Source organism: Nansenia antarctica (assembly GCF_963989245.1).
Source record: "Nansenia antarctica genome assembly, chromosome: 3".
Taxonomy (NCBI): Eukaryota; Metazoa; Chordata; class Actinopteri; order Argentiniformes; family Microstomatidae; genus Nansenia; species Nansenia antarctica.
In genome coordinates this window covers 38,437,031-38,450,201 of record NC_137688.1, presented here as the reverse complement: position 1 = coordinate 38,450,201, position 13,171 = coordinate 38,437,031, and the positions used below count along the sequence as shown (strand labels likewise).

Genomic DNA, 13,171 nt, shown 5'->3' with positions numbered 1-13,171 from the left:
TTGCTATAGTACAGGTACCAAACAACGAAATTTTAGGAGGGGTGGCTCCCCTGGTGCTAGGAAAGAAAAAAAAACTAGAAAAAAAAAACACAAGAAGGGAAGGAGCTGGTTTACATAAATAAAGGCTATGTACACTATCCACTATACTATACTGTACAGATAGACGACTAGGGTTGTCATATTGCACATAGTGTTATTGCACATTCATTTAAAGTGTCGCAGTTTGCAGGCTAGAAATGTACATATTTGTGCCTCAGCACTACACCTGATTTTTTCAGTCCAGCAGCTGCCATCAATCCGTCCAGACTGTCCAGGGCCCAGAACCTAGGTCTTTGCTGTGTTCAGGGCCTGGATGGCCCTGGGGTAGAAGCTGTTCTTCAGTCTGTTTGTCCTTGCGGCCATGGTCCTGTACCGCCTTTTCGAGGGCAGCCGGGTAAAGTGTTCGTTCGATTATGCTCTCACTCTCTCTGTTCGGTTCGGTTGCTGGCATGGGAGTCTAATTTTAGAAGCACCTTTTCACTTGTGCATGTAAGGTGCTTACTGCTTACCACTTACATGTTACATCTACTTAAGTGACCATCCCCCTCTCTGTGATCTCGGTGATACACCTCTTTTAAGTTCATCCCTCTATCTGTTCTGCCTCTATCTGCTATCCCTCGATCTGCCCGCTTGGGACCACTGTGATATACTTTATATAATAGTAGTAATAGTATAATAGAATAATATATATTATTATTGTGTTACCTCTTCTCTGTATTCACTATTCATCCCTTTAATACCTTTCATTCTTGCGTCTATATCTGTATTCTCCAATAGTCAGGGCATAAGTGGCCCAGCCACAAGTTCGGGACATATCGGGTAGACATATCAGGAACATATTAACAGTTCCATCTCCTCCACCCTCCTTCCTTCATCTGCTCTCTCATCTCCTGGATGGATACCTGTTGCCGTCTCTCATTGCCCCCCCCCCCCCCCCCACACCTTCCCTATCTCCGACCCTCCTTACACCTCCCCCTCTCACTCCTGTGTTAAACAGATTACAGGGGATTCTTCTCTGTTAAGACTGTAATGGACTATGGCCACGCAATGTATTCTGGTGTTAGGCTTAGTGTGCAACAGGGGGGACAGAGAGGCACAGCAATCGATGTACAGTGACAAAGACAGCGGTGGGATCGTTCAAGACAGATCGGAGCAACAAATCAAGCCTGAAGGCCCCTACTACCTGCCATACCCTTATCCCTACCTCCTGCTTTCCCCTGCCTCTCCCCTGTCTATATAACCTACCTCTATCTAGCCCCACCCCAACCCATCTCTGTCTCTACCCCTACTCTATATACACTCAACTCCTACAGCAACAGCCATAGCCTGGCTGCTTCCCTGTCCCCAGCTCTTTCCCCTCCTCTCTCCTGTCCTAGCCCCTGATCTGGTCCATACCCAGCTCCTGTAGCCCTCTCCCCTAACGGTTCATAACTCTACCCAGGCCTCTTTCCCTAGTTGCTGCCCTAGCTCTGATAAGCTACACCCCTCGATCCCAGGCTGGTCGTTCATTCACCCCAGGGCAAGCAACATGGAGCCCAAGGATGCCGTCGCCACAGACCTCCTCCAGGATACAGACCTCGTGGAACCCAGGTACGTGGCTGTCATGGAGCCAGAAGAGAAAGAGGAGGATGAAGAAGAAGATGATGATGATGATGACGACGATAGCGTTTTCTCTGCATGGATGAGCCGCTACAAGGCTGCGGAAGAGGAGAAGGAAAAAGAGAAAGAAAAGGAGAGGGAGATGATGAAAAATAAGGAGGCTGATAGAAAATGCAGCTTTGACCAACCGGCTAGACAACGGGCTGACCGGCGGGCATCGCTACCGTGTCCGGTGAGTGTGTGTGCTTCTGTGTGATGGTTCATAGACGATGAATGTGTACTCAAAGCACATTGTTGTAGTTACACTAATATATATATAATATAATCCAGTTTTTTTTTCCATTTCAAAGAGAGAACAAATATATTGGCACACAGTTACCTGGGGTCAGGGTTATGGATGCATGCTTTGACCAGTGGGTCAGGGTTATGGATGCATGCTTTGACCAGTGGGTCAGGGTTATGGATGCATGTTTTGACCAGTGGGTCAGGGTTATGGATGCATGGTTTGACCAGTGGGTCAGGATTATGGATGCATGTTTTGACCAGTGGGTCATGGTTAGTGGGGCAAGAAATGTTTTTTGTCCTTTCTAGCATATCCTGGTTACCAGCATGCCTACCCAGACTACCGTAAGAGCAGATGTCTCTAGCAGGTGTCTCTAGCAGCCTTGCAGACACAGCTTTAAATTCCGTCTGAGGGGGGGGGGGGGGGGGGGGCTGTGTTAATAGTTGCTGGGTCGGATCAGTGGGGGTCTGACAATCACAGGATTAGAGAGTCACTGTGGGTCCAACCCGTACAGCACATACAGTACAGGTGAAACCCAGAGATGTAATCATCAGATCAGAATCAGAATAAGAATCTGAATTCTTTATTTCTTTATTTGGCCACGTATATTTGCACACACAGAACATTTATTTGGTGAGCACATAAAATATATACGCAAAAATCTTTTAAAAGTGAATAGCATGACAGTGCAACAACAAAAACAGGCAAAATAGTGTATGCTGGTTTTGGGGTGGGTCACATTCAGGGCCGGTTTCACAGACACGGCTTAAGCCTAGTCTTGGACTAAATCACACTTTCAGTGGTGATTCTCCATTGAAAATGTGTTTTCGCCTAGGATTAGGCTTAAGCCTTGTCTGTGAAACCGGCCCTCAGTGTTACAGTACATAGATAAAAGATGATGTCATAAAAGATGAGGAAAAATCTCTACTAATAAGGGATCAAATCTCAGAATTTAAGAGAAAGCGTTGTGTCCGGGTCAACATGTTAATGTTACCATTACTGATATTATATCCATCTCTGTCTTAAACTCATCTCTCTCCCTTTCTCTTGCCCAGGCTCAGCTCAGTGCGATGCAGCTGTCCCGTCTCCACTCTGCCACTAAGCCCCCAGCCTCTGCCAGGACACACTCCAGAGGACGCATCTTCTCCAATGAGGAGAGTGGCCCAGCCAAGCCAGCAGCCATTACTGAGCGACGGCCGTCCGTCATCCAGACCATTCCTGAGGTGGCCGAAGTGCCAGAGAGGAAAACACGCTTCCGCAGGCGGAACGTCATGTCTCTGGTACGCTTGTGTGTGTGTGTGTGTGGGGGGGGGGGGGGGGGCGCAGGTTGATTGTCTTTCTTAACTCTTGGGATCGTTTCAAAACATTCAAATGAATCCCTCATTAGTCTTCATCACTTTTGTGTGTGTGTGTGTGTGTGTTGTAGAGTGACGCAGATCGTGTGTGTCTGATCTGCCATGATGACCTGCACAGAGGAGGGAGTGGAATCAGGGAGCTGCATTGTTCACATAGCTTCCACAGTGAGGTAAGAGCAAACCTCACATACACACACACACACCCACACACACACACACACACACTCACACGCATACAGTATACCCTCCATAAATCTCTCTCTCTCTCTCTCCTTCTGTAGTGTATAGAGGAATGGCTGTGGCGGAAGCAGGCGTGTCCTACGTGTAGAGTACAGGTGCCCACGCCAGAACCACTGTACTGGACCTCTGCACAAGCCAAAGTACCCTGAGACCCCTAGAACCATCTAGAACGGGAAAGAACTGTCTAGGACCGGACAGGACTACCCATAACCACCTAGAACTTTCTAGAACTGCCCCACATCCTTAGATCCCCTCTACACAGCATATTGAGGTATAGTGGATTACTTTTGGCCACATATCCAGGAGTGTGTGTGTATGTGTGTGTGTGTGTGTGTGTGTGTGTGTGTGTTAAATGTGTTTCTTGTAAGATTTATAATGTTTCTTCCAAGTTGTTGTTTAAATAAAACAAGTCCATCACTCATACATTTGGTTTCTCATTTACAGACGTAGGTGCAATAACTTTTCCCTTGCCACTGTAGCGATTGTGGGCTGTAGAGATACTGCCACTAGTTCCAAAAGAAACTTTGTGGGTTTGCATGGAGTGGCTAGAGAGTGTAAGGTGGTTTTAATGGGGCAGAACTTGTATTCATTCTAAGAATGTGGTCTGCTGGTCTCATTCTGTTTTTATTCTCAAAGTTACCAAAGGCTTACATAATGTTACAGAGCTTACAGAAAAGCTTACAGAATGTTGTTGAATCAACATTCCACCATGTTAAGTTTCCAGATTTAAAAAGATGAATAGTACTTTATAGTTGAATCTATCACAAACAAAAGTCATAGCACACCCAGTTAGACCTCTCGAGTTATAATGAGAAAATTGGAAGAAAGAGAAAGTATGAGCAAGAACAATAGTTTGACTTTCGGAAGCAAGCCCACTAATATTAAGTTAAAGTAAAAAAAATAAAAATATGAGCAAAAACAATAGTTGTACTTGCTGAAGCACGCCCATCTTCCCTGACTGTTTCGTATCCGTGGTTACAGATTTGGCGGAAGTTCTCCAATCCACCTGTTGCACTTCGAACAGGGAAACAACAAGAAACATCGATGTTACTTATTAGGCATTCCTAAAAACCAGCGAAACTAAGCGAAGCAAGCATCGGGATAAACGTTGAACTACTCTGCATCATTGCTCCAACTTACATGGACAAATTAAAGAAGGTTTTGAGTGGTCAAGATGGTAGCAATGACGACGTCAACATATTGCAGGTAGCTATTGCTGGCTAGCAAGCTAGTAATGATAGCCATAAGTTATAACAGCTAATATGCCTACTCAATGATAACATACAGTGGCTGTGTGTGTAACTTTTACAGCTATCCAGGTTTATGTTATGTTGTTGAATGATGTTCACGTAACACAGGCGGCGAACCAAGCGTCCACCCTGGCCTGGGGAACGCGCGTCAAGGGCTTCATCGCTTGTTTCGTGCTCGGGGTGCTGTGTTCGGTGCTGGTGAGTCGTCGGGATCTTTCCCTTGTGTTCAGTCTGGAGGGCTCAATCTGCAGTCGTACAGAATCAGAGGCCAATAATAGCGTAACGACCTAGGAGGACGAAATTAAGGCTGCCTTTAAAAGTAAGGCTTTTCAGCCATTGTGTCAGATACGTGCATGATGTTGCAACATCCCTGTACTAGCTTTGGACAAACCATGGTATGACTGCACATCAAGTGTACCAGCTCTAGTTGTGGCACTGTGTAAAAAAGCATGCTTGCTTTGGGACAAAACACTTAAAGGGATAGTTCACTAATATGTTGCACCTTAAAGTCAGATAGTTCCTTACCCTTTCCCATAGTAGTCTCAGGGCCAGGACAAACTGTAAGGCGTGGTTCAGAGTTGTTTGAATGAATGAATGAATGAATGAACGAATGGTCTTTATTGTCATTAATACAGTACAGGTACCATACAACGAAATTTGGGAGGGGGGGCTCCCCTGGTGCTAGGAAAAAAATGACTAAAAACAAGAAGGGAAAAGAGCTGGTTTACATAAATAAAGGCTATGTACACTGTCCACTATACTATACTATACAAATAAAACACTGTGCTGTACTTTATGCTATGCCAATAGCCACTACTAACTTCAGCTGCCACTAAAACAACAACAATGGGAGAGATATGGGCAGGCGGGCAGACCAAGGTCAAAATTGCATGGCCAAATCAACTCTCTAACTTAGTTGGAAGTTACTTTGATTTGGCCACACACTTTTAGCGGTGGTTTTAAGTTATCTCAAGTTAGTAGTGACTATTTAGACAATAAACCTTTGGATTACAGTTTCTCCTGGCCCATCAATGACAGAATCTCAGGCTGCGTTCGTAAATTCGCTCTGAGAGCGCTGGAGTGCACACTGGGTTCAACATCATAAAGTGACCAAGTAATTTGGACGAGAAGAGGAATTCCATGAGTGCTGATCAGATTTCCAGAGTGAATTTACAAATGTACTCAGTACTCTGCACACGGCACACTCTAGAGTCTGTACATTTTGTTATGGAGCAGTCAGAAGTTACTGTTGAAAAATAAAAGCGAACACATCCCGTTTTTAAATAATAGAAACTTTTAAAAAGAAAGCTTTTAAAATAAAATAAAAATGAATGTTTATATAATGTTGGACATCTCCATAGCTTGCTTTTGTAAACAACAGTGTGGGAGTGGGGAGGAGCTTCTTCAGGCTCAACAGAATTTTGTTTACGAAGAAGAGCCAATCATGTTGGATTTTTTTGGGTCTTAACCTCTGAATGCTGTATACTGGATAACAGGCTGGAGATACATTGGAAGTAGCCTATTTTCATAGCCAATGTATCCCCAGCCTGTTATCCAGTATACAGCATTCAGAGGTTAAAGGCGCCATCACACTATAGTGTAAAATAGTGAACTATCCCATTAATGTTCCCAGTTCAAATGAATGCTTGATGTTGCTGCAATACTGCATGGTGTCTCAATCCTCCATCATTTTCCCTGAAGTGTACTCGTGTCTCCTTTACAGCACAGATTTAAAAGTCTTTGATTGGTGTAAGCATGGGAAGGGAAAATGATGGTGAATTTGGACTCGGATGGGGCGTGACGTATTGATGCCCTACTTAGCTGCTTTTCTGACATTGTGGCAGGGGACATGCTTGCTGTGGCTTCCCGGAGGAGGTCTGGCTATATTTGCAGTGCTGTACACCCTGGGAAACATTGCCTCTCTCTCCAGGTGAGTGACTTGTACATTACCTTTCAGTTTGAGGTTTGCATCTGTGTGTGTGTATAAAAGAAAATCTGATAAAGAAGGTGTCCCAATTTACATGTCTTAGGGCACTGAGTTACTTTTAACAGCAGTAGAGCCTCACTTGTGCAGACATTACTCGATTATGCCCATGTTTGGAGCGAATACCATGCGTTTGAGTCTATTTGTGGGAGTTAACCAGATTGTGTGTTCTGTGTGTGTTACAGCACGATGTTCCTGATGGGTCCCCTGAATCAGCTGAAGAGAATGTGTGCAAAAGTCAGAGCACTGGCCACAGCCATCATGCTGGTGAGACCGCACACGCACACACACACACACACACACACACACACACACACACACACACACAGACACACTTGCACTGTGTTCTGATGGGTATGTTACAAAGCGAAATAAGAGTGTAAGTGAGCTAACATTTGATCAAATTCAGACCCAATTCGGACTAACCCATGGCACAAAGATGGCTTACCTTAGCCAGGTCAATTGCTATGGCAACACATCCTGCAGCTCTAACGTGCTCTGAGCTAGGCTAACTCAACATTGTCCTGAATGTATGCCTAATGCTGCATCAAATCATCCCTCTCTCTCACAAAGAATTGTTTCAGTTAATTTTGTATTCATGTTAGTGTTCGATTCCCTGAACCTATCGATGAATGTCAGCATCGACAGTTATCTTCACTCCTCAAGTCTGGCTTGAATTAGCTGCATGGGTTGGATCAGTTAATTCCCTGTAACCTTTGAAGTGTTTCTCCTTACAGACATGCCTGGTGCTCACTTTGTGTGCTGCTTTCTGGGTGAGTGTAGCAGACACAATTTAATACACACACACACACACACACACACACACACACACACACACACAGAATACACATCCTGCATGCATACATCCAGAATACACATACTCCATCCTTTTATCATTGCTCACTTCTCTGCTAGGTGGGTGGATAGTTCTCTTCTATTGCTTGTTTTTGTAACTGACGGCTCCTTCTCTCTCCTCAGTGGAAGAAAAATGGCCTAGCCTTACTCTTCTGTGTCTTACAGCTTTTGGCCTTTGCTTGGTGAGTGATCTATATGAGGAAGTATACACACACACACACACAAAATAAATGATACTCCCATATCACATCCCTATACTAAGCAAGCATGTGCATACACACACACAGACGCACGCACACACACGTAGAGAGGGAGTTCCCGACTGATGGCTTTTTGGCATGCGGCTCAATGCCATGTTGTGACTGAAAAAGGGTAATTATGGCCATAGCTTTTAGCCTGCCTAATCACAGATGGCTAATGCAGCTAGCTTTGTTCTCTCAAGCACCTCCTTCACAAAGACAGGAGATGCAGACACACACACACGGACACACACACGGACACACACACGGACACACACCACACACACACACACACACACACACACACACACCAAGAACTTTGCATGCCCACTGCAAACACATAGGCTACACTTCGATTTTATATATATATATAATTTTATTTTTTTTCTCTCAGGTATGGCCTGTCCTACATTCCATTTGCAAGGTACTGTATGTGTTTGTTAGTAATGACTACCGGTACTCATCTTTTTTTTAATGAGGGTGTATTAAGCTGGCTGCTGTGATACTGTTTAAGTGATCGTCCATAACCTCAGCAATGGTTATAATAACGTAACGTTATGGAAAGTCTGATTTCCGTTTTTAAGTTAAAATGTATAGGCAAGTATTTAGACGACATCATGAAATTGCACTAGTAAAAAGAAGGGTTTGAGGATCCTAGCTAACCACCGCATCCCTCGACCCCGAGCCTTGAGTGTTTATTATCTAACGTTTATTCATGTTTGTTTGCTTGTTTGTTTGTTTATTTCCAGGGACGCGGTCATAAAGACGTTCTCAATGTGTCTGAAGTGAGGCAGCAGTATCCACCCCCCTTCTCCTTATCGCTCACCTCTCTCTCTCTCTTATGCTTCTCTCTCTCACTCTGAGGGGTTGTGGTTCTGTCTCTGAGGGGTTGTGGTTCTGACCTGTTTGTGTTTTGGTGGGCTGAAGCCCTCTGTTCTCTGGCACATACACACTCCACACAGGTGTGCTGGGCCCGCGCCCACTGAGTAAACACTCGTCAGTGAATGCTCTCCAGATCAGGTGTGTGTGTGTGTGTGTGTGTGTGTGTGTGTGTGTGTGTGTGTGTGTGTGTGTGTGTCTGTGTCTGTGTCTGTGTCTGTGTCTGTGTCTGTGTCTGTGTCTGTGTCTCTGTGTCTGTGTCTTTTCTTACACAGGGTCCAGTTAATTTTAGATTTACTGTGGAGAGTGGAGGGTCAACATACTACCTCTTTCATCTATGGCTTTGGTTGTTCTTTTAGCATTTTCGCTTATTCATTAGCATTGGTGTTTCTCATTTTTGTGTATTTCTGTGTGTTGACCCCCACCCTGAAAGGAACTGTCTCAGTTTGTCTGTCTGTCGGTGTTTGTTGGCCAAAGTACTTTTGTCTCCAGGAGACTGGCTGGTAGTTTTCAGAGGGGGGATTTCAATATGCTGTTATATGCGCTACACTTCACCTCACTTTCTTTACTTCTGATGCCACAAGTTACACATGTCTTAGGCTAGAAGGCTAGAACATGCATGTCCAATAGGTTTTTATAGTTACCAAGAAATATTTCTCTCTTGGTACAAGTATATACAAGATTTTAATTGTTTGTTTTTGGTTTTTAATTGCAACTACGGTAAGTGTCCTCTAGACTATAAACATTTCTCATCACTATAACTATAGGACCAGGCGTAATCTGAGGGGAGCTAACAATTATGTTAGATAGCAATTATTGTTAAAACTGTTGCAATTCCTGTAGTATTTTTATTTGATTGATTAATTCATGTGTTAATTCCCCAGATATTTATTTTCTGGTTTTGAATAATTAAGTGGGGTTTTAGTGTAATTAAGTGTTTAGTCTTAGTCAGGAGCATTTCCAGTCCTCTAAGTGTGACGGAGGTTCTATGTCCACTTTCAGTCATTTGTTAGGGAAAAGAAAACTGCCCAGGGCCTCGGTTGTTTCCCGATAGCGATGGAACTTGCTTTTGCGATGTGCCATTGTTTTTAACAATGCATCGTTCCATAAAAAACAACAATGTAATGTGTTTCCCTAAACACCTTGTAGAGAATTTTTTTTTTTAAATAAAGTGCATATTAAGCGTCGTAAGAGCAGAGGACGGGACATGCATCGAATATGAATCATTGGTAGGCTGTAAATGCTGCACTCAGATCAGCATTTTTTGTTAAATAACTTGAGGAGTTATACACAGTACTTATGCAAGCAGCTCTTGGAGATAACGAGCGTGTTCGAGAGCATCAGTTTTGAGCACGATGTCAAAAATTACTCAGGGGTTTAGTTAAGGTAAATAACTGCCAAAACTCTTAACATCTCTCTCTCTCTCTTGCTCTCTCTCTTCTACTACAGTACTTATTTTTTTTTCACAATCACAAAATCGTATTCTGAAATGTTCAACGTAGCTGCACAGTACATGTATCTGCTAGTAAGTCTAATGTTACATTTATTAACAGCATCATTAGAGTTCATACTAAAAATCATGTGATGGCTGATGATGATGCACCATTGTCTTTGCCAGCTACCAATCAGGGCTGTGGAACATGAATATTAATGACTTACGTCAACACACCCATCAGCGGCTGACTTTGTTACACATTAGATCCCAAGTTCATAGAACAACAGGAAAAGTTGGAACTGTTTTCAATTTTCTTTTTTTACCTTTACTACACTGTAATCCACTTTACTGTTACCATGACAACAAAATGTGAAAGTATTACAGTGTAACAAAGTGACTTTTCTGAAAACATTGCAGACATAGTATGAGTTGGATTGAAGTGTTTGCAAGGTGCTTTTATCCAGAATTATTGGGGCCCTATTGAGCCTAAAATAGCTAAAGAAGCAACGTATGTTACTGACAACTGGGCTAATCAGTCTACAAACAAGGTCAGGGCCAAACCTGGGGGAAAAGGTTGGAGTGTCCCTTTAACCTAGGCTACCTAGGCTGTAATTAGAGTGGAGAAAGCTGATGAGTAGAGCTTCAGGCCTGAGGTAAATGTTCGCCACACCACATCGCACGTTAGCATCTGCATCAGTCCTTCATGAAGCGGCTCATGAATCTCAAAAGATCCGTCGTTATCGGGAAGACTCACCCCAGTTCTATATTACTGTCTGATTCACATGTCTGCCTTTTCTACTGTATTCCTACTCCCCTGCGTAGTGTGCCTTGCACAGTGACAGGCTTTTTTTTATTTTTTATCTGTTGCTTTTTGGACTGAAAGACACAAACCAGGGACAGGCCACTGTTTTTAACAGAGCCAACCTTTCAGACAGAAGCTCCCTCTGCTCCATGTACCTGCCTTTCATCTGCTGTCTGTGTTCTAAGCAGACTGTTCCTTGTGTTCTAAGCAGACTATTCCTTGTGTTCTAAGCAGACTATTCCTTGTGTTCTAAGCAGACTATTCCTTGTGTTCTAAGCAGACTGTTCCTTGTGTTAAGGAGCAGCAGGGAGTTGTCTGTGTTTTTAAGAGGAACTCTTTGTGCAGAGACTTTTTCTTTTCTTTTCTTTTCTTTTTGTTTTAATCCCCCCAAAAAACTAAAGATTCTGCATGCCTTCTCATTAGCCCAGGTAGTCAACAGTTTTTTTTAAGGGAGATATTTTGAGTGTTCTTGATTATATTTTGTATAGCCTTATGCGTTAGAAGGTCCAGGTGAAATATTTCAAAGTGTAGACTAATGATGTGTAGCTATACCTGAAGATGTGGTCATGTAATGATCATCAGTTTGTTCTTGCCTTTGTGCAACACACTGAACTATTGAAATAGAAAGAAATAAACTAAAGTAAACCCTATTATCATTATGGTGAGTGTGTCCATCTTTATACTCCTGCAACACACACACACACACACACACACACGCGCGCGCGCGCCAGTATCCATCTGTTTTTCCTTTGGATATTGTAAGGGTGTATTGTGCATGCTGATTGGATCGGCGCGCGCGCACACACACACACACACACACACACACACACACTCTCTCTCATTGCTGATACGAAAAGGCTAAAAGTGTGAGTGGGTTGGTGGATGTTTTTGAGAGTTTACCTGTTTCCCACCTTTTGATATTTACCTCGCGCTCCGTTAACGACGTCCCATTATACGCGTTAAGTCGATAAAGCCCCTAATCTCCGGCGCTGTCCGTCGTTGATTAAATGCCCCCCCCCCCCCCAACCCCAATCACACACACGGCAGCAGCTGCGAGCACCGCTCCGCACACATCCAACGCGGAGGATCGGATGTCGCAGCAGCGCGAGCCCCGGACACAACGTTCCACGTTAGGGATAATGCTGGGGGCTACCAGATCGAATGCTGCTGATTGTTGGGTCGCCACGCGTATAGCCTTGACCTCTGAATAGGCCTATGTGCTTCTTCGCTGTCCTGAGTGCTGAAAAACGTGAATGAAAAGCTATAGTCAAAAGTGGAATAGATTATAGCTATATTAGGCCTTCACGGATAGAATTAAGATAATTGAGGCTGTCATTTGGGGACCTGGACTAAAACTACCAGGGCTGTAAGGTTTTGACCGAGAGTTTTATTTCTAAAGCTCTTTAATTAACGAACGGGCTTTTATACATTTGAATAAATAGGCCTAAAATAGGCTATGTAAAATGTATCTAGGCCTAGGCTATTGATGCATGCTTGGTCACTGTCCAGAGTGCTGAAATAGCCTACACGTGGGACAACGGAACTGGAATAGGCAAGAATAAAAGAAAGGACGTTGAAAAAAATGCAATCAAAAGCCAATAGATCAGATTTTCTTTTCTATAAACACAAATAAAACCTGGTCACACTCTTGGGATTCATTGAGAACTAATTATATCAATAGGCGTATACGTATAGGCGTTATATTATAGCCTAATTATAGGCCTAGTGGGCTAAACTTAATTAATGGGGCCCTGATAAGCGTTACGTCGGCCACTCTGTCATCTCCCTGAGATGATTGTGACCACGTGGACGAACCACAGACCGATTCTTCGACGTTCAATTGTGCCAATGCCAGTTGATCACATAACTGCTTGGTCGAGTGTAGCATTGATTTCAAAACCAGAGCTTCACATCCTCATGGCGAAACAGCAACCCAATAGGAAATAATTATTCGTTTAGATGTGATAGATTCCTAACGAAATTCTAGGCCATTTTCAGAATTTTTTCATGAACGGAAAAAAAGTTTTTGCTTATTATTATTTGGATTCGTTTTGCTGTTGTTACAATTTTGCAGCGCTCTTTATTCTGCTTTGGCACTTTTCCATCGGCCACATTCCCAACTGTTCTCGGTCAAAACCTTACAGCCCTGATAGTTTTAGTCCAGGTCCCCAGATGAAGGTTGAGGGTTTGGTGGAGAGTAGCTCTGGAGCT

At 43.5% G+C, this 13,171-nt stretch overlaps 2 protein-coding genes across 2 annotated transcripts; both read left to right on the top strand.

Moving 5' to 3' along the window:
* Window positions 1-1,720: 1,720 nt before the first annotated feature.
* LOC308154058 (uncharacterized protein) lies at window positions 1,721-3,665 on the top strand (the record flags this gene model as incomplete). Its single annotated transcript, XM_080527238.1, has 4 exons — window positions 1,721-1,870; window positions 2,977-3,201; window positions 3,348-3,446; window positions 3,558-3,665. 4 exons carry the CDS (start codon window positions 1,721-1,723, stop codon window positions 3,663-3,665), a joined length of 582 nt encoding a protein of 193 aa, XP_080383364.1.
* A 901-nt stretch (window positions 3,666-4,566) lies between these two features.
* Window positions 4,567-8,633, top strand: sft2d2b (SFT2 domain containing 2b; the record flags this gene model as incomplete). The annotated part of the gene is made up of 8 exons (XM_080526741.1): window positions 4,567-4,722; window positions 4,875-4,964; window positions 6,611-6,696; window positions 6,936-7,017; window positions 7,488-7,523; window positions 7,729-7,787; window positions 8,239-8,268; window positions 8,594-8,633. Exons 1-8 carry the CDS (start codon window positions 4,657-4,659, stop codon window positions 8,631-8,633), a joined length of 489 nt encoding a protein of 162 aa, XP_080382867.1. The 5' UTR covers window positions 4,567-4,656.
* Between the last annotated feature and the right edge of the window lie 4,538 nt (window positions 8,634-13,171).